The 22,126-nt window shown below is 48.0% G+C and overlaps 1 protein-coding gene across 6 annotated transcripts in view; it reads left to right on the plus strand.

Moving 5' to 3' along the window:
• The window catches only part of HMCN1 (hemicentin 1), a 327,504-nt gene that overhangs the window by 51,132 nt on the left and 254,246 nt on the right, over positions 1-22,126 (plus strand). For all 6 annotated transcript variants that reach the window (XM_043521104.1, XM_043521103.1, XM_043521105.1 and 3 more), the window contains exons 2-4: positions 2,997-3,067; positions 20,902-21,060; positions 21,823-21,945. In XM_043521104.1, the coding sequence (XP_043377039.1) occupies positions 2,997-3,067; positions 20,902-21,060; positions 21,823-21,945 (353 nt within the window). The remainder of the gene's footprint in view (positions 1-2,996; positions 3,068-20,901; positions 21,061-21,822; positions 21,946-22,126) is intronic.

The raw sequence follows: 22,126 nt of genomic DNA on the forward strand, positions 1-22,126 counted from the left end.
GGCAGGGTATTAAGGCCATGTCAGCACTACATGCCTTTTAGTGACACAGTTGTGCCACTAAAAGGCACACAGTGTAGCCACTTTTTGTTGGCAGCGTAGAGCTCTCCTGCCGAGAAAAAAAACTTCCACCCCCAACAAGTGGCAGTAGCTTTGTCAGCAGGAGAGCTCTCCCGCCAACAAAGTGCTGTTCACACTGGCACTTTTCGTTGGTAAAATATTTGTCGTTCGGGGTGTGTGTGTGTGTTTTTTTTTTTTACACCCCTGAATGACACAAGTTTCACCGACGAAAATCCAGTGTAGACAAAGCCTGAGAGTCATGCCTAGTGCCTCTGAAATGGAGAGAGTACCTCTTCATCATTATCAGTGTTCACTATATCTAGCACTTGTTTTTTGTTTTATTACTCTCTGGTTTAGCAATAACATGGCAATTTCATTGACTCTGACACAGGCAGCATACACATGTGCTAAACTTCTAAGAGTGATTAAAATTAATTGCTACTGTATATTGACAACTTCACCATCTTGAGATAAAATCCAAATTAATTATTCTGTGAAGAAGCTTGAATCCCATTTTTTTCCTCTCTCAAGCTTGTTATGGAATTTCAGTCCCAGTTGCCAGTATGCAATAATGGGAAATGACCTTACGGAGGAAAATTATGAATGTAGCCACCCTGTCAATGTTTGTATGTCCACCAGGTATGAGATGCAAGTAATTGGAGTGGAACTGCTCCACTTATCTGGTAGGGAAAAAATCAACAATAAAATCAAAATGAAAACTAATTGTACAGATATTTGTCTTTTTTTGGTGTTCACTTTCAAAGACAGGGGTCCAGTCCCTGTTTAAAACTGGGCAAGATCTTCACTTGGTTTAAATTGGCTATAGTGATTTAAATCAGCTGAGGATCTGGCTCCATGTCTCCAATGGTGGGTTTCTAGATCTCTTTTTGATAAGCAGAGAAAATATTTTCAAAAGCACTTACTGCTCTGGGATTTAAAAGTCTAGTTCATAGAGTGGATAAGAAATAAATGAGCTGGTGGTTACTGTATGCATGCATGCGCATATATAATATATAACACCACACATTGCCTATATTAAGAACAATGGTTGTCAGTGGATAGACCTCAACCTAAGCAGTTTGGAAACAACTTGCAGGCATATGCTTTTAAAGAAGCTGAAAGGAAGAAGAGGAAATGAGTCGGTGAGTGAATGTGAGGCAGGATTAGGGTGGGAAAAGGGGAAACAAAATTACTCAAAGAACAACAGTGTTCTTAAAACCAACAGCTTTTTAATGAACGTGTTAAATAGTTTAACAAACAGCATTTATGGATAAATGGCTTAAATCAAAGCCATAATAAAAGTCTTAAGGCATCTATAAGATCATAACACTAGGAAATATTTTGTGTGATCTCTCTGATGACCTTTGTAAACCAAGTGAAAACTACACAGTGCCAGGCGTTCACAAACACAGCCCCAAAATAAACCCTTGTGTGTGATCATACTAGATTGCAGCCACGGTTGCTGCTGAAAGTGCTATCAAGTGAAGCTTTGTCTGGATGGTTTGAAAGGAAAAAATATCAAGATTACATGGATATTAAATGCTCACTTAAGGCTTGTCCACACATGAAAGATAATCTGGAATAAAGTAGGGTGTGGATTTAAAGTGGATTAACTATTAACTTCATATGTGGATGCTTTTATTCCAGATTAAGAGCATCCAACTAATTGGGAATAGTTAATCAGGAATAGCTGTTATATATCCCCATTTAGAAAAGCTCTAACTTGTAGCAAGCATGGGAAATAAATGTGGACACTTGCGAAAACATTTTGCTATAAGCAAACTGGATGATGATTTGGAAGACATCAGGAGGGAATGGATGGCTTGGGGGCAGGGTGTTAATGTGATATTTAAACTTGCCAGTATGAATAGAGCCCTGTGATTACTAAAAGTTATTTCCTGGTGGTTTGATGGCCAGTTGAGTTGAATTTGATGATGCTCAGGTTGGTTGTCAGTGGACACATGCCTACACCACAAAACCCAGAATTGGAATTGATTTCTAGTTTGTGCTTCTGACAGTTTTGCTCTGAGAGACCAGGGAGTGAACAGGCATGGAGGCTGAACTATGTTCTGCTTTCGAGAAGGGAGATGTCCTTCAGGCCTGGCCTGGCCCTTGAGGCACATTTGTGTAACATTGGTGGGAGAAGCTTGCTGATCTGTTCTGTGGCTAAAGGACTTCAGTTTCCTCACGCTCAGCCACACAACTACATCTGAAACAAACTCAGATTAATTTCTGGTGCAACCACTTCCCCCCTCCCAATCACCAGGAATAATACAAATATGGGGCAAAAGAAAACAGCAGTGCATGTATGTGAGAGAGATAGACACATACAGACAGGTTAGTGTATATGTATGTGTTTAAGACACATGGAACTAAGAATAATATTTGTACAAAATTATCAGAGTTGTTTTTAATTATTCAAGACTGGTAGACTTAAAATCAGACCCACCATCTCTGTAAATCAGCTGCCCTCTGTTGCACATAACCCCTCAATTCTCCTTTAACATAGTCATTTAAATGGCTATCCTTTCCCAAGTGCTAATATGCAAAGTGTTTAGTGTCAAAAATTAGTAATTGAAAGCTGTAGTATTTTGCTTTACCTGGAGCTGGCGGGCTGCAGAAAGGAAAGCATGCTTCACTGTCAAAAGGTGTGGTCTAGTAGTGCATATGTTCCCCATGCATGCTGGGGATGAGAAAGATAATGCCCAATACCGGTCAGTGCCTTGAAATAGTATTCTGCTCTTTTATCATTAAATACAATGTTATTGCTTTTCTTTATTTAAAAAAAAAAAAAAAACAACCAAAAAACAAAAACGCTTTTAAAACTACCAGATTGTATGACTGAAATGACTGACTCTCAAGGGAATTGTAATTTAATAGTCTTTGGGATTTTACTGCAATCTCATTACACAATTTGAATTTTTTTCTTTTCATTCCAGAAATTGGCCCAGTAACAATTACCACAGATTCCAAGAAATTTCAGTATGAACTCCGGGAACTTTATGTTCAGGTGAGTAACTTACCTGTTCTGTATACGATACTTGCTATGGTCCTTATTTCCTTAGACTTCTTTCTCACTCGTTGTTTCTACTAGAGGCCCTAGTCAGGCCCTATTACGCTAGCTGCCCTGCGTGCATAATTGACACCCATGTGACTTGTTCTACAGCAGGGTGACTAAATTTACTGATCTTGTTCAACAATATAAAATACTAGAACAAGCTGGAAAATTCTGAGAATTATTTTGTAATTATTTTTTTTTACTGATTCTATCAGCTGGTTTCAGAGTAGCAGCTGTGTTAATCTGTATTCGCAAAAAGAAAAGGAGTAGTTGTGGCACCTTAGAGACTAAACAATTTATTTGAGCATAAGCTTTTGTGAGCTACAGCTCACTTCATCGGATGCATAAAGTGGAAAATACAGTGAGGAGATTTATATACACACAGACCATGAAAAATGGGTGTTTATCATACACATTGTAAGGAGAGTGATCACTTAAGATGAGCTATTACCAGCAGGAGAGTGGGGTGCAGGGAGAGAAAACCTTTTGAAGTGATAATCAAGGTGGGCCATTTCCAGGAGTTAACAAGAACGTCTGAGGAACAGTGGGGGGGGGGGGGGAATAAACAAGGGGAAATAGTTTTACTATGTATAATGACTCAACCACTCCCAGTCTCTATTCAAGCCTAAGTTAATTGTATCCAATTTGCAAATTAATTCCAATTCAGCTGGTTGAAACACACTTTTCAATTTTCTATGTTTGGGAAAAATTTGTCTGCAGTGTTGAAACATTTCAGCCAGCTCTACAAAATATCTAATTCAGTTAATATACATATCCAAAGGTTGTGTGACATCATCTACCAGAGTACCACCTGAAACAGGCTGATTAAAGGTAAATTTTCTATCAGATTGACACAGTTCTTGAAGCACTCTGTCATCGTGCAAATCTCCTAAGTTGTGTCAGTAGCTGTGCTCATGAGTGAGATGGCTCAGAGTGGGAATCACCTTAGGGCCTGATTCGGATCTTACACTGATGTAAATCATCAAGAGTAACTCCTTTGCAGTCAGTGGAATTACATTGGTTTAAAGGTGCTGTAAATGAGATCAGAATTGGGCCACTACGTGAAGGATTTGGATTGGCTGCAGTTAAGGCACATCTTCACTGGCAACGTTAAAGTGCTGCTGTGGCACCAGCCCAGCTCCATGAGGGGAATAGCTACCACCGCTGTGAGCACGGCTCCCAACACTGGTGCACTGTCTACACTGGCACTTTACACCTCTGAAACTTGCAGCTCTCAGGTGGGTGTTTTTTCACACCCCGAGTGAGAAAGTTGCAGCGTTGTAAAGTGCCAGTGTAGACAAGCCCTTAGTCAAATAAGACCTGGTCTATTTCCTCTTTAAAACAATGGAAAAATTCCCGTGCCAGATTGGGGCAGTGTTTGGAAGTTCAATCCTTCCCTCCTTAGAGTATTGCCTGAGTGACAGCTTGTCTACATTTACAGCACTGCAGCAGCACAGCTGCGTTGCTGTAGCACTTAGTGAAGATGCTACCTACACCGGTGGGAGAGCTTCTTCTGTCGGCATAGGTACTCCACCTCCCTGAGGAGCGGTAGGGCTTCTGCCATCAACACAGTGCTGTCGACATTGGAGATTAGGTCAGTGTAACTACACTGCTCTGGGGTGTGGATTTTCCACACTTGAGCAATGTTGTTATACCGACGTAAGTTCCTAGTGTAGACCAAGCCTTAGTAGTGTGGGACCGGGGCAGGTCTACACTGCAAAATTAAGTCATTGACGTACAGCTACCACAGTAATTGAATTGGTTTTATACGTCCACACTATGCTCCTTGTGTTGATGGTCAGTGTCCTCACCGGAAGCACTTACACTGATTTAACTGCCAGTGTGTGGTATTATGGCATAATTTCTGAAAGGCAGCAACCGTCGATGTAAGCAACACAGTGTCAACACTGTGTTGACCTAACAACATTGACTTGAGCGCTGTGCATCTCATGGAGGTGGAGTTGTTATTAAGTCAGTGTAGTGGGCAAATTACTTTGGTGGGAGCTGCATGTTAGTGTAGATGCTCACAGAGTTAGGTTGATGTAAGCTGCCGTACATTGACTTAACTCTATAGTGGAGACTACGTCTAGATCTTCTGTGGCTGAAGAGCAGATCTGGCTTAGAAAACTGGCATTAGGAAGAATCCTTTTAATAAAAAGCTACTTGTAAATGGGTGGTGCTCATTTGTGTAACATAATGAATACAATTTAAAATGTAGCAGAAAATTCTAAACTAGAAATTCAGAGAAAACAATAATATATTTTGAATAATAAAACCCAACAACCCTGTTTTGACATTTGTCTTAAAGTTGCTAGTTTAAAAATGTCTGCCATCCTCAAGTTTGTTTTTCATAACTGGCATAGAGAAAAATAACTTGAAAAACAGTGCTGTTTTCTAGATTAAAAGAAGCCAAAAGCAAATGTTTGCAAATAATTTGCAGATCAGATGAAGCTTGTAATAAATGTTTAGCAAAGTCTTAGTTCCAAACAACTTGTTTAAAAATTACTCTAAAGTTCTATTTAAGTTATGATTTATTTATTTTTTAATTCTAGCCAATGGCATATTGTTTTAATGACTTCATATTCAAACTGTGGGCATTTAAATAAGTTAATATAAGTACACCAAATACATCAATTTGAATGACCTATAATCTTTGAAAGACCAGAAATTTAAAATTTAAAAAGTAATTGGAACTATGTAAACTTTTTTAGGATATTTTGATTAAAACTTCTGGGTTTCTCCCAGAACAGTGAAGCATTTTCCAACTGCTTGCCATTTGTGTGTTTCCAAGTAAAGCATTTAAGAGACAGGAAATTGAGTTGAAAGAGAAAACTGGAAAAAACAAAAGCAGTTTGAGAAGCAGATCATCTTTACATTGCAACAGGAGAGATTAATGCAGATGGAAAGGACATGGAACAATTATTCTTATTAATCAAAAAGGAGAGAATTCGTGCCAAATATTAAATATTTTAAGGAAGAGCTGATAACTATCAGAACCATTAGACAGTGTAATGAGCTGCCAAGGGAGATAATGAAATTTGTCTTCATTAGACATCATCAAGGCTAAACTTGACATCCATCTAGGAGGGGTCATTTGTGGATAACAAAATCAATCTGTCCACAAAACAAAAGCACAGACTGAATGAGTTGCTAGAAGGGGCGCTTCCAATACAAGCCTAATCCTTAAGCCCTTACTGTTGTTATTTATACCCACTGATTTCAGTGGGTCTAATCTTGAGAGTAAGGGTGAGATGACTATTGTCTATATACTATGTGACAAAGTTCCTCCTCTACCTTGATGGGTCTTGTGCTTATTGGCGGATTTGCTTGCCTTGGAGCTTCACAGCAGCCCTCAGTTTGGCCGTTTTCGTGAACCCACAGTCCAGGTCAACTCCTCCTGTGTCTGACCAGGAGTTGGGAGGTTTGGGGGGAACCCAGGCCCGCCCTCTACTCCGGGTTCCAGCCCAGGGCCCTGTGGAATGCAGCTGTCTCTAGAGTGCCTCCTGGAACAGCTGTGCAATAGCTACAACTCCCTGCGCTACTTCCCCATGGTCTCCTCCCAACACCTTCTTTATCCTCACCATAGGACCTTCCTCCTGGTGTCTGATAATGCTTGTCCTCCTCAGTCCTCCAACAGTCCACGTTCTCACTCTCAGCTCCTAGCACCTCTTGCTCCCAGCTCCTTACACACACACCACAAACTGAAGTGAGCTCCTTTTTAAACCCAGGTGCCCTGATTAGCCTGCCTTAATTGATTCTAGCAGCTTCTTGATTAGAACACCTGCAGCCAATCAGCCTATCTGTCTTAATTGTCTCCAGAAGGTTCCTGATTGTTCTAGAACCTTCCCTGTTACCGTACCCAGGGAAAAGGGACCTACTTAACCTGGGGCTAATATATCACCCTTCTATTACTCTCCTGTAGCCCTCTGGCCTGGAGGGAGAGGGCTGCTGGTACTAGGCCCTGGGCTGTCCCTGCTGCTGCTACTGCTGCTCCAGCTGCTCCCCTGGCTGGGCCAGACCACTCCCCCCACCCACCGTTCTCTGCTACCTGGTTGCTGGCCGGTTGCTTGACCCCCCCACCCTCGGGTGCTGCTACTGCTCCAACTGCAGCCCCTTCGGAGGGGGAGCCTGCTAGCCCGCTCCCCAGAGGAGGGGAGTGAGGGACCCCAGCCCCAGCCATTGCTGCTGTGGACACCACCAACACCACCTGAGAGGGGTCCTTTCTGCCTGCCTGGACCACCACCTGGACTTCCTGGAGCTGCTGAAGCCCTGAGGAGGAGAAGGAGAGGACCATCTACCAGTGGGGAAGCACCAAGCGACTTTGCAGACCACCGTGGAGGGGGCCTTAAGACTGAGTAACTTTCGAACTGTGCTCTTGTGGTGGGGGTCTTGACTGTGTTTGCAGTGACACAGGGGGTGTGGCGTGGAGCTGCCCCCCGATCCATCTGTGTGTCCCCCAACCCCCACCACTACCACTACCGCTGCCCCCTCTACCACTCCCACTGGCTGTTTACCATCTGCCTCAGCTCCTGCCTCTGGACTCAGCTGCTTGCTTGGCTTGCCACGTCCTGATTCCACCATTTGGGCCAGAAGCAGCAGCCAGCCTAAACAGATTTTGTGCAAGTGCACGTGCCCCCGCCCCCGGACTGCCCACCCCACAGCTTTGCCCTTTGCTACCTGCCCCGTTTGCCACTTGCAGCCTTTTGCCCCAGCCCCCCCCCCAGCTTCAGTTTGTTTGCCTGCCCCGCCCGTTTCCCTCTGCAGCCTTTGTTTGTTTGCCCCCCCCAGCCTCTGAAGCTAACCCTTTGGTTTCCCTGCCCTAACTCCAGCCCGCTTAGCCCCTTGCTCTGTGCGCTCATGCCCCCTCCCATGCGCTTGTACCACTCCCCATTTCAGTTTAAGCCCTCTTCACTGCATCCCCAATGTTGTTGTATCCCCCCAACCCTAGTGCAGCTAGAGGAGCCGGAATTCCACCCTGTGTCGGCGACTGACCCCTAACCCCTGTTTTGTCCCCCCGTCCAGCCCACCCCTTTTAGTGCCCTCCTCCCCTGCCTGCAGCCTAGCGGGGAGGAGTGGTCGACCTGCTTCCCCTTCCCCTTCCCCTCCTCCTTCTGGTGTCTCCCCTTCCCTCCCTGCTCACGATGGTGGGGGACGAGACGGGTGGGGTCCCTCCAGCAGCCCCACCTACCCCTCCCCCGCCTGCCCCTCCGTCATCCCCCCAAGCCTCTACCTCCGCTGCCACTGCCAAACCACCTGCCATCGCCCCCGCTGGGGTGCCGGCAGCAGCGGGCACCAGGGTGACCTCCGCTGCTGCCACGTCCCTCGCCTCAGATTCTGGGGGAGCCCCCCCAGCCGGCGGGAAGGGCCAGGGTAAGAAGAAGGGGAGGGGCCCCGCTAAAAAGACCAGGCCCTCCATGGCAGGGGCTACCCCCACTGCCGCGGACCTATCACCGGCCGCGGTGTCCCTCCCCGCTGTTCCCTCCACCAGCTCTGCGGGTGTCCCTCCCCTGGCCCCCAGGGCATATGCCCAGGTGGCGGCAGCCCCCCTGCCTGCCGCTACGTCATCGCTCCCGCCCACTGCCTGTGCTACCATCTATAGCGGCCGGGGCCCCTTTCCCACCATGACCAGGAAGCATGGCATCTCTTGCCTCCTGGTGCCTGCCTCACCCCACATGGAGACCTACGTGCGGGCGTTGGTGAGGGTGGTGGGGCCCACGGCCATTGTGGCGGTCTCCAAAATGTATGGCAAGGTCGTCTTCTTCTTAGCATTGGAGGCTGCCACCCAGGAGGCGGTGGAGAAGGGCCTGGCAGAGGGGGGGGGTGTTCGTCCCCCTGGAGCTGCTAGAGGACCTGAGTATCCGCCTGGTCCTGACCTCTGTCCCTCTCTTTCTTCCCAATGCTGCCCTGTTACCCGCCCTCTCCACCCTGGGGAAACCCATCTCCATGGTCAGCCCTCTCCCGTTGGGCTGCAAAGACCCCACCGTCGGTCACGTCCTCTCATTCTGCCGGCAAATGCAGCTTCAACTGCCGCCGGCGGCGTGTGATGGAGAGGCGCTCGAGGGGTCCTTCCTGGTCCCCTACCGGGGGGCCTATTACTGGGTGCACTACTCCACGGGGGAGGCCCGGTGCTACCTCTGCCGGGCGATGGGGCACGTCCGCAGGGACTGCCCCTTGGCCCGTCAAGGAGGGGCATCCGGGACTCCTGAGCCCCGACAGGGCACTGGCGATGATGGAGCCGGTGCCCCTGGCTTCCCGGTGCCCGAAGCCACCCCTCCTCCTTCCCAGTCCACCACTGCTCCCGCTCGGGCCCAAGGGGCACCTCCCCCACTATGCCCAGATGAGCGGGAGAGCCCTGCTCCTGCTGCTTGCAATCTGGCGGGGCCTGTGGAGGAGGGTGCGGCAGGGACACCGCCGGGCATGGAAGAGGGCCTGCCCCAAGGGGAATCTTCCCTCCCTCATGCTGCCCCACCGTTACCCCCCCAAGTCCCTGAGCCATCGCCTCTGCCCCCTGACATGACCCCTGCTAGCCAGCCCCTGGATGATGCCATGGAGGGCTGGGCCCTAGTCCAGGGGAAGCGGGGCAAGCAGAAGGCTCGAGTTCCGCTTCTCCCATCGAATGCGGAGGCCCCCCGGAAGACCAGGAAGGGGGTACCAATGCCAAGCCTTCCGCTTTGCCCACGTGTGTATTTCATCCACCGGTGCCGGCTGGGGAAGACGTCGCAGCACCGGAAGGCAGTATCTCCCCTCCACGGGATTTCCTCCCCTCCGAGGCCCCCAAGGGAGCCCCTCCTGCCCTGGTACCATCTGGAGCCTCTGTGAGACCCGAGGCGACCGTCGCATCAGGTGCCGGCGGGGAGAACCCCGGGGTGGCAGAAAGCAATCTCCCATCCATATACAAGGAGATCGAGGCCCTGGGTCTGACCCCAATCACCCAGGGGGAGGACGACCCTATGCCAGCGGGCCTTGATCCGGGCGACCTCACTCCAGCCCCCCTTTTCCCATGCTCCCTCCCCTTAACCTTTGCTTCCGCTCCCACGTTCAAGGAGCCCCTGGACTCCTCCATCAACCCGGCCGCAGAAGGCACCCCACTGACAGCCACCGAGCCTGTTCAGGCAACGGCCAGTGCCACGCAGCCGGGACCCGAGCCACCAGGGGCACCCCTCATTGGTGTGGAGCTATTGATCTCCTTCCCGGGCCGGGGCCCTACAGAAGATAGTCCACCTCCTGATGCCATGGCTGCTAAACCCACCATAGAGCCTGCGCCCGGCGTCGCTGAGAGCCCCCTCCCCATCCCCTCAACCCTTGAGCCTGATTGGGAGGTGCCACCATCCAGCTGCTTGGCTTCTGAAGCCCAGAATCTCGCCTCTGCCCCTGCCCCTGTCCCTATCCCGTCCACCTCCCGCGATGTTATTGCCGCCCCTGGGGCTGTCTCCTTCCCATTTCCAGTAGATGACCCCCAGGGAGCGGCCTTTGTGTTCACCTGTCCCGACCCACTAGGGGCTGCTATCCTCCCTCCTCTGCCCCCTATTGCCCCAGGGTTCAAGGCGGGCCAAGTGGCGCCAGTCCATCAGGCTCCCCGTTGGGGGTCTGCACCCTGCCTGCCCGTCTCGGTGGGCCTCGGGGCTGTACCAAGGGCCCCGTTGGGGAATAACCAGGAGACCGTAACCCCACCCCCGTATGCGCTGCGAGAGGAGTTGCAGGAGTTTTTAGAAGCTGTCCGTGGCTCCTGCAACAAGGTACAGCTTGCGCTCTAGCGATGGGGGGACTTTCATCAAATACTCCGAGCCGCGAGGGCCCTCATGGGGGAGGGTAAAAGGACCGGGAAGCAGGCTGCTGCGGCCTACCAGCGGGTCCGCCTCTTCCGTGACTCCTTACTCACCTACCGGGTAGGTCATGGACTGTTGCGCGGCCCGTCGGGAGCCGCGAGCGTCCCTGCCGATGAGGATCCCCCCCAAGCCCTCCTCATGGCACCTCTCACCATCGCAATATTGAACACCCGGGGCTGTAGGATGGGTCTCCGCAGGTCCTAGGTGCTCTCCTTCCTTTGGGGGGGGGTACTCTGTGGCCGCTGAAGACAGCTGGTGGCTGGATTGGGGGGACAGGATCTACTTTAGCCATCTCACAGTTCGTACGGCTGGAGTGGTGACCCTGTTCTTCCCCGACCTACGGCCTGAGGTGCTGGGGGTCGCCGAGGCTGTGCCGGGCCGCCTGCTGCACCTCTGGGTCAGTATGGAGGGGCTCGTGGTCAACCTCGTTAACCCAGAGCGGCTGCAATTCTATCAGCAGGCATCTGCCTTCCTCGGCACCTTGGATCCTCATGAGTGCCTGGTCCTGAGAGGGGACTTTAACACCACCCTCGAGGAGTGGGACCGCTCGGGGACCGAGCAGTGCCTGGCCACTGTGGACATCCTCCGGGAGATAGTCGAACAGCACTCCCTGGTGGATGTCTGGCGCGACCACCACCCGGATGACATTTCCACGTTCACCTTTGTCCGGGTGGAGGCCCATCGTCGCGCCACTCCCGGTTGGACCACATTTATTTATCACGCTTCCATCTTTCACGAGCCCACTCCTCCAGCATCTGGCCGGCCCCATTTTCTGACCATCATTTAGCCACCGTGACGGCCTCCCTCTGTGCGGAGAGGCCGGGGCCGGCCTATTGGCATTTCAACAACAGCTTGTTGGAGGATGTGGGCTTCGTGGTGTCCTTCCAGGAGTTCTGGCTAGCCTGCGAATGGCAGCGGCTTGTCTTTTCCTCGGCGTGGCGGTGGTGGGACCTGGGGAAGGTGCACGCCCGGCTCTTCTGCTGTGACTACACCTGGGGTGCCAGCCGACGGAGGGATGCAGCGACAGAGCAGTTGGAATGGGAGGTCTTAGAGCTGGAGAGGCGTCTGGCCGCCAGCCCCGAGGATCCGCCCCTCTGCGGAGCGTGCCGGGAGAAGCAGGAGGAGCTCCGGGCCCTTGAGGACTATTGGGCCTGGGATGCCTTTGTTCGATCCCGCATCCGCCTCCTTCGGGAGATGGATTGCGGCTCCCGCTTCTTCTACACCCTGGAGAAAAGGAGGGGGGCCAAGAAACACATCACCTACCTTCTGGCAGAAGACGGCACCCCCCTCACAGATCCGGTGGAGATGTGCGGGAGGGCGAGAGCCTTCTACGCAAGCCTTTTCTCCCTGGATCCGACCAATCCTAACGCTTGCAGAGTGCTCTGGGAGGAGCTCCCTACGGTCAGTGTGGGCGACCGAGACCGGCTAGAGCTGCCTCTCACTCTGGCCGAGTTCTCGGAAGCCCTCCGTCGCATGCCCACCAATAAATCTCCGGGCATGGACGGGCTGACCGTGGAGTTCTACTGCGTGTTCTGGGATGTCCTCGGCCCAGACCTAGTCACCTTCTGGGCCGAGTCTTTTCGGACCGGGGTCCTCCGTCTTTCATGCAGGTGAGCCGTGCTCGCCTTATTGCTGCAGAAGGGGGACCGCCGCGATTTACGAAATTGGCGTCCTGTCTCGCTCCTCAGTACGGACTACAAAGTCATGGCAAAAGCAATCTCGCTGCGGCTAGGGTCCATGCTGGCGGACGTGGTCCACCCAGACCAGACCTACACCATCCTGGGCCTCAGCATCTTTGACAACCTATATCTGGTCCAGGACCTTTTGGAACTCGGGTGTAGGGATAGTCTGTCGTTCGCTCTCATGTCCTTGGATCAGGAGAAGGCGTTCGACAGGGTGGATCACGGGTATTTCCTGAGCACTCTGCAAGCGTTTGGCTTCGGACCCCAGTTTGTGGGTTTTTTCTGGGCGCTGTATGCCTCCGCAGAGTGTCTGCTCAGGCTCAACTGGACCCTGACCGAACCAGTCAGCTTCGGGCGAGGAGTATGGCAGAGGTGCCCCCTCTCGGGCCAGCTGTATGCTCTGGTGATTGAGCCCTTCCTCTGTCTCCTCTGCAGAAGGTTGACAGGGTTGGTGCTGCGGGAGCCGGAGCTGTGGCTGGTCCTGTTGGCGTACGCTGATGACGTGCTCCTCGACCCGAGCGACTTGGTGTGGGTGGAAGCTTGCCAGGCCATCTGTTCGGCAGCCTCCTCCGCCAGGGTCAACTGGGTCAAGAGCTTTGGCTTGGTGGTAGGGGACTGGTGGCAGGCGAGCTGCCTCCCAACCACGCTTCAGGCCATCCGGTGGAGCGCGGGTCCGCTGCTCTATCTTGGCGTTTACCTTTCTGCCACGCATCCCTCTCTGCCGGAGAACTGGCACAATTTAGAGGGCGGGGTGATAGAGCAGCTCCGGAAATGGACAGGACTACTCCGGTGCCTCTCCCTTCGAGGGAGAGCGCTGATGCTTAATCAACTTGTCCTGTCCATGCTCTGGTACCGGCTCAACACCCTGGTCCCAGCTGGCCAACCTCCGGACATCAATTCTGGAGTTCTTTTGGTCAGGACTGCACTGGGTCCCTGCTGGGGTTCTCCATCTACCCCTGGAGGAGGGAGGGCAGAGCCTGAAATGTCTGCACACTCAGGTCCATGACTTCCGCCTCCAGGCCCTGCAGAGGCTCCTTTATGGTGCAGGTAGTCCGGCGTGGAGCATACTGGCGCACACCTACTGGCGCGCGCCTTCCTGCGCCGCTTCCGAGGGCTCCAATATGACCAGCAGCTCCTTTATCTCCATCCGAGAGGTCTTTTGCGAGACCTCTCCGGGCTGCCGGTCTTCTACCAGGACCTCCTCCGGACCTGGAAACTGTTTTCAACGACCAGGTCCATGGCGGCCACCGAGGGGGGAGATCTCCTTGCGGAGCCCCTGCTGCACAACCCCCAGCTCCGCGTGCAAGTGGCGGAGTCCCCCTCGGTGCGCCAGAGTTCGTCCTGGCAGAAGTCACAAGAGTTGGAGACCTCCTGGACTGCAACCGGGGAGACTGGCTGGATCCCCTGGCGCTTGCTCAGCTCATGGGGCTCTCCAGACCTCGTACTACCCAGCGCGTACTTCAGGAGATGAAGGCCGCTTTGCTGCCCACTGCTCGGGTTTACCTCGACCAGGTCCTGCACGAGGGTGCGCCCCACCCACCCTCTACCCCAGGCCCGCTGGACCTTTTAATTGGGCCCCTGCCCCGTGGACCCAACCGACCCCCTCACCCCTTCACAGTGAGCCGGCTGCACGAGATGCAGCCGGTCTGCTTCCAAACCGCGCCAAGGAAACATCTATACACGCTCGTGCTCCACACCCTTCATGCCCTCACTCTCGTGTCCCGCCCCGATACAAAATGGCGGGACCTCCTGCCACCTTTGGAGGGTGAGGAGCCCCGGTGGGCCAGCCTATATTCCACCTTGGTCCCAAGGCCCGCTGGGGATATCAGTTGGCGGCTCCTTCACAGAGCCGTGAGCACGGGCATGTTCTTGGCGCGGTTCACCTCTATCCCAGACACCTGCCCCTTTTGCAGCATGAGGGAAACCCTGGCACACATATATCTGGAGTGTGCCAGGCTGCAGCCCCTATTCCGGCTCCTCACCAATATTTTATTACGTTTTTGGTTGCACTTTTCCTCTCACCTTCTTATTTACGCACTCCCTATCCATGGCTCCACAAAGTCACGGGATCTCTTGGTCAACCTCCTCCTGGCCCTAGCTAAAATGGCCATCTATAAAACCAGAGTGAGGAGGTTGGCCGATGGAGTCTCTTGTGATTGTGTGGCCTATTTCTGATCCTCGGTTCGTTCACGTATCCGGGCAGAGTTCCTCTGGGCGGCGTCCACTGACTCCCTTGACGCCTTTGAGGAGCAGTGGGCGATGTCCGGGGTTCTTTGCTCGGTGTCCCCATCCGGTTCCCTTCGTTTGACCCTTTGACCACACTCCTGTCCCTGTTATTTCATTAGTTGTCCCCCGGATTTATTTGGTGTCCAGGTCCTGTGGATCCCCCTCTTAGGCTGGGGGGAGGATCCTTTAGCAGTGGACGGGCTTCGCCCGCCCACTTCCTGGATCCCAATAGGATCACTCTCCTGTAGCCATCTGGCCTGACCCTGTCACAACTACCATCATCATTTTTATTTTTAATGCAATGCACCCATTGACTTAAATGAGAAATTGTGCACTGGATGATGGCAGGATATGAAAAAAAAAAACCCCACTTAGCTCTCTTCTTCCCTAATTATACAGTAACCCTATTCTTTCTTCATGTATGCAGCGTGTTTCTCAAATCTACATGAAATTTAAAAGAGGGACCTGTATTTTGTGGCATTCTCATTGAAGTTCTGCTAAATCAGTGATTTGTTCAAAAGAATATTTCAAAAGATGAAATTCTCCATATAGATTCCTTTTCAGTTGTATGGAAGGGAATGTGCATCCTATAAGGATGAGCTGAGTATGTAAAAAAGGGTATAATTTGCTTAAATCAACAAACCTTGGGGGAAAAGCCCTTGACTTTGCATATTTCGAAAAGGAAATTTCCCAGCTTCTCTTACCTACTTTCTGAAATGGTGGGGTCTTGCTGCTATAGCAGTCGGAAACCAGGGATGAAATCCTGGTCCCACTGAAGTCAATGACAAACAAACTACCAGTGATTTCAGTAGGGCCAGGATTTCATCCCTGAGCGCAAATCAAAAGATTTTGAGGGCAGTTTTTGTTCTGGAGTTTGCAAGAAGGACTTCTAATTATGAAGCACCTGCCCTCCAAGGAAATATAGCCTATTCTGGTATAGGGAGGTGAATAAGCTATACCAGTATAAGCCACCTTAATAGTGATATAACTGTTTGACACTAATAGTTGTTCCTTTATATCTATCTCAGTAAAAATATCACACCCCTTACTGATTATAGGTATTATGGTACAAACACTGTGTGTTGACCAGCCCTTAGAGAAAATAAAATTGATACGGAAATAATAGATATTATTAGGTTCCAGGAATATCTAGGGGTGCTGGAACAGCAGGGGCCAAGGGGCGATGGCTCTCCCACTTTTGAAAGTGGATGGGCCTGGCCCGTCCACTTTTCGCCACAGGCCCAGACCTCTGCCCCTCCTCTTCCCCCCGAGGCCCCGGCCCAGGTAAGAGCAGCCCAGAATGCTGTGGACCCTCCACTTGCCCTGGGCGAGGGACATAAGGGGCAGGGACAATGGCAAGGGTCTGCTCTTGGGGCCCCACCATCTAGGGCTCTCCAGCCCAACTCTGGCTTCCGGCTTGGCCGGGGGGCAGGGCCTCAGGTGGGAAAAGGAGGGGAGGGGTAGGGCCAGAGCCGGTGTGGATCCTCGTGTGCCCCCCCACTTTTAGAAAGAATCTGTCGCCCTTGTCGGAAGCATAAAATGTCTGTTGAGTCAGTGTGAAGTGATGGAAATAGCTTCCAAGGGTGGTGGAGAGCTCTTTTTGTTCAGAATATCATTAGGTTGAATCATTGCTGGGTTTCATAGTCTTACTATCCAGTTTTTAGTTTCTCAGACCATTTTGACTTTATGAATTACAACCATGCAGAGTACAACTACAGTATTTGTGCCATGTCAAGGATCCTAGAGCATTATGATATCAAAGGTAACTCAATCACTGCTCTTACTCTTCAGCTAATTTGCATGCAACAGTTTCATTGGTTGCGTGAGTAATACTGAACAAATGGTGGATTACTTGGCCTAACTGCCACCTGCACAGATCAACACAAATCTCCCAGCACAACCCCCCAAACACAAATCAACACAACCATCCACCCATAACCACAACCAGCATACACAATAACCCCAAGCACAAATAGCCCCTCACAGTAGCACACACCCCTCATTCACCACCCGCACAAATCTACACAACTTTCCCAGCACAACACAACCTACACACAAATCAACGCAATCCCTCATATAACACAGTCACCACACACAATAACGCCAAACATCACTCTGAAGCCTACAATGTTTGTTGAGTCAGTGTGAAGCAATGGAAATAACTAAAAAGCACGAGCTCCTTTTGTTTAGACTATCACCAGGTTCAATCATCACTGGGATTCATAGAATCATAGAAAATTAGGGTTGGAAGAGACCTCAGGAGGTCATCTAGTCCAACCCCCTCCTCAAAGGAGGAAGAATCCCAACTCAAAGCAGAACCAACCCCATGTTTGTTACTATCCAGTTTTTAAGATCTCAACCATTTTTGGCTTTTTTACACACCTGACTTTATGAATATGGCAGTGTGACAGCACAGGCTTTCAGCTGCTAATAGTTATAGAAGGAGCCCCTGATTGTGCTTAATGTAGAGCCCAATAGAAAAATTATCACTGTTTTAATTAGAAGAGTCTTTTCTAATGATGTTTCCAGTCAGATTTTGCACACTAAGGGCCAAATTCAGCCCTACTATAAGTGGGTGCAACTCTATTTGAAGTCAGTGGAGTTACACCAAGGCTAAATTTAGGACTCAGAAATGTGGCTAGTTCAGATAAATTCAGATATTTAATTGGAGTGTCTGGGTGCTTATCCAAACTAGACTGAATCAAACAGTAGTTTCCCAGGGAATTTCAGGACGTTACGAAAAGCATTTTTAATTGCAATTTGGAAAAAAAAAAAATGTCTAAAGGAATTTTTCATTTGGAAAAGTTTGATATGTAAAGCTGCTCTCCTCAATCATTTTTTTTGTAATATGATCTACCTTTTAAGAAGGCAGCCCTTTGTGTTTTCTGTTTCCTACTGTACTGGGAACACTATGTATATAGATTAACAAAATAGTTTGACTATTTATATGAAAAATAAACATTAGCAAAATAGAACACTTCACTGGTGTGTAACAATACTCTGAGAGATTTTAAGTGTGACTAGCAAGAGGTTTTCCTTAATGGAAGAGGACTATAGGAAGTAACCATTGTCTAGTCTTTGTCTCCACATGTAACACTCAAAGCAGAGTAAAACTATTTCCTCATGTTTGTTTCCCCCTCTCAACTGTTCCTCACATCTTCTTGTCAACTGCTGGAAATGGCCTACCTTGATTATCACTACAAAAGGTTCCCCCGCCCCGCTCTCCTGCTGGTAATAGCTCACCTTACCTGATCACTCTTGTTACAGTGTGTATGGTAACACCCATTGTTTCATGTTCTCTGTGTATATAAATCTCCCCACTGTATTTTGCACTGCATGCATCCGATGAAGTGAGCTGTAGCTCATGAAAGCTTATGCTCAAATAAATTTGTTAGTCTCTAAGGTGCCACAAGTACTCCTTTTCTTTTTGCGGATACAGACTAACACGGCTGCTACTCTGAAACAAAGCAGAGGAGTCATTTTTGTTGAAGAGGGCACTTAACAACAACAATTAAAATTAATTGGGATATACTGAGCTATCCTCTAGGATACACACGCATTGCCAGGATGAATTTCTGACACATGAAAATCAAAAAGGGTTTTTTGAGACTTATTTTTCCCAGTGTTTTGGCTGTCTGCTTTACTGCTTGCTTTTCCCATGAAAGTCAGAAGGGACATTTTGGAGGGCTTTATAACTAGAATTACATTTAAAGAACAGATGCACTCTTTACATTAGAAGATGATAAAGTATTCCTACTTTGGGAGCATATATGTAAACAGTTCTTTGAGATTACAACCTTTATAGTTACTAAGGCTCTGTGTACACTACAGACCTTACAGTGGTAAAGGGGACCCAGGCTGGCAAAGTAGTCTGACTCAGTGGCGTCCCAGCACACCAGGTGACACCCCAAACAGTCACAGTGGTATAAAACTAGGAAGCTGAGACCAGCGGGGGCTGCAGTGTAGAAGTGTGAAGTTACTCTCAAGCCTTAGGCCTGTTCTGCATTAGGAAATTAGGTTGGTAGAGCTATGTGGCTCAGGGGAGTTGTGAAAAATCCAAACCCCTGAGCAGGGTGGATTTGATTTACATCACTGGTCAGGAAGACTTGATTTAATCATAGTTTTCTACATAAAAGTGCATTCTTGTTGGTTGTTATAATCGTAATACATATTTTTCACAACTCAGAGATAGATGTATGTTTCATTTTTAGAAGGTATACACTATAAATTTTTAAACAGTGATATATTTTGAAAACTTTTCAGATTAGTTTTACAGCTATATCAGAAAATTAATGATTGTTTGGTTATTTCATTTACGAAAGGTAATTGAAGCAGATATTTATAAAGTCACTGGGAGGTGAACTATCTCCAATTCAACAGGTTAATCATTAATATTTGGAGGATTTTCTTGCCATGCTGTCTTAGGAGGAGAACATCACCAGACAGACATTAAAATTGTTTTATTTAACTAAAACAACAACGTTAAGTATTCTGGATTTTTTTCTTCAACAGCAAACATAATATTTTAACAAAAAAGCATATCTCCCTTGCGTCTCACATTTATCTCCAGATTTCTTCTCCTTGTCCAGATCTATTCTATCCCCACTAATCTTCTGTTCATTGAACTTTTTGAAACTTTGCACTTTTAGAGAGAGATAAGGGATTGACTCTGTGTACACAAATTTGCAGAAGGACAATAGAGTTGAGGTCTGTTATTCCTCACCTCTATATATTATTTATTTATTTTATTTTAAACACATTTTTGCTGTTAACAAGCATGTTACCTGTGGCGACAAATCCACAGTTTGAGAACTGCAAAACTAAGCATTCCGATGGTATCTTCTAGACTGAGCACTGAGTCCCATTGGGTAGATAGAAAAATTAACCTAAATAATCTATACAGAAGCCTGTGGAACCCCATAAGGTTGTGTCCATAATCCATGAACTATTGGAACTCATTTACAAAACTTTTCTTAAATGTTACATGAATATATTGTCTATACTATAGAATTAGAATTTATAATCGCTATTCCATGATGAGATATTTTTGAGCTATAATGTATCTTAATTAAAACTGTCTTTAGATAAAATGCTTTTTGAGGAAAAAACATTTTATAAAAAAAAATCTGATTTAAATAAAAATCAATTTTTAAAAAATCATTGATTTTTATCCACCCTGCCCCCCCCCTTCCGGAGTTCAGTTCAAGGTCTCACTGTTCTGCTATTCAAAGTCCTCCATAGGATTGTCCTGGCTACCTGAGAGATCACTTCTCCCTTTATGTCCATGACCTCCCAGTACAGCTATGTGCCACTGGAACAATCACACTGTCACCAGGAAGGGAGGCTTGTAACTGCAAGAGACAGAGCTTTCACTGGAGCTGGACCTAAACTACAGATCTCACTCCCACAAGAGATAAGAATGACTGTGAAACTAATCACTTTCAGAACTAAACACAGAACTCATTTCTTTAATTTAGTTCTCTCTTGGTTGTGTGCGCGCGTGCATACACATATAAAAACAAACTATAAACCAACTAAGCTATTTCTCCTACTCTCAGTTATCTAGGTGTAAATCTAACCAATGTAGCTAAATCAGATTTTTGCCTGGGTAACTGAGAACAGAACATGGCCCATTGTGTACAATGGCAGGTAGATTCTGGGTGTGGTGGGGGTAGGTAGGAATAGATCAGTCAGTGTGTTATGCATTCCTCATTGTTACTAACACCCCTGCTCAGACACGCTCTTGCAGAGGTGGACATGTACTTACCCTATTTTGTATAGTTTGCTTATTAGTTGCATTCTTTGTTGCATTTTTTTACAACTTGACCATCAGTGAGAAGTTTTAAAACTTGGCTTGCCCCCCCATTTTTTAATAAAGTATTTTTCAAAAACCATGCAATGCTGTGAATAGAATAAAATAAAATAAAATGCTAGAAGCTGTAAAAGAAATCGGCCTTGATCTTTCCGAAAAAGAAACCAATTATTATAGCTAACATCCATTTTCCTTTCTTGTGATTGTTTTTTCTTTCTTTCTTTCTCTAATTGTGAATAGGGTGGTGGTGACTGTCCAGAGATGAGCATTGGTGCAATCAAAATTGCTCTAGAAATTTCTCTTCCTGGTTCTTTCATCTATGTATTTACTGATGCACGATCCAAAGATTATAGGCTGACACATGAAGTACTGCAGCTCATTCAGCAGAAGCAGTCACAGGTAAGGAGAAGATTCATATTCTACCATTCCTGTTCATTTACCCATTTACTACTAATGCAGTAGCAGCATCGTCCAGAAAAACTCCTTTCCAGGATATTTGTGATATCTTTCTGTAAAAGAAGTCATGCTGTTACCATTCTAGCAACTAGTTTTTATTTTGTTGTTTAAAAAAATTAAATTGGTATGACTAATAAAAAATTGACATTAAAGGGACATTAATTTAGGTAATTAGTTAAATACTATAAGATATTCCACTGCCAATATTTGTCTTCTTGGCTCTCTTGTCAATTGCATTGGTGTCTGTGGATTTGTCTGAGAGTTATAATACTGATTACTCTGGGAATAAAAAGTGCTGATATAAGCTATATTATTTCATCCCCTCTTGACATGATTTCTATATGTCTGTTTTCTTCAATCAGCCACTTTCCTTCACTCAATCCTGATGGGCTTCGCCTTCCATATGGAACTCCCATTGAAAAAAAAATCACATTGAAATCATTTGGAGTAGGTACAGAATTCAGCCGTGCTCCAAATCCCCTGCCTGCCTTTTTTGGGGTGTACATCTCATTTGTACAGAACTCAGAGTAGATTAATCAAAAGTAAAATGGCTGTCCATCGCACAGAGCAATGAGAACCTTTCAATTTTTCTGGCATAATTAGCTGTTACGTTTGAGAGTAAGATTTTTCCCATTGAGGTTTGCCATAGGTGCTGATTGACTATATTTTCATTTCCTTTGTGTGTTTTTCTTTTTTAAACCCCAGGTTGTATTTGTGCTGACTGGAGACTGTGATGATAGATCACATATTGGTTACAAGGTCTACGAGGAAATTGCCTCAACAAGTTCTGGTCAAATTTTCCATTTGGACAAAAAGCAAGTTAATGAGGTAATTTGTAGTTAATTTTTATGGCTATCTACTATATACAGAGCGATGTAAGGTATGGGCTTCCATTTAATAGCTCTGTGTGCTTAATGGTACCAATTCTGGTTCTATTCCAACTCCTTTGTGCTGCCATTGAGGTACAAAGCAGACAGAGAGCTGGTTTAGCCAGCTTCTTGGGAATTTT

Source organism: Chelonia mydas, chromosome 8, assembly GCF_015237465.2.
Source record: "Chelonia mydas isolate rCheMyd1 chromosome 8, rCheMyd1.pri.v2, whole genome shotgun sequence".
Classification (NCBI taxonomy): Eukaryota; Metazoa; Chordata; order Testudines; family Cheloniidae; genus Chelonia; species Chelonia mydas.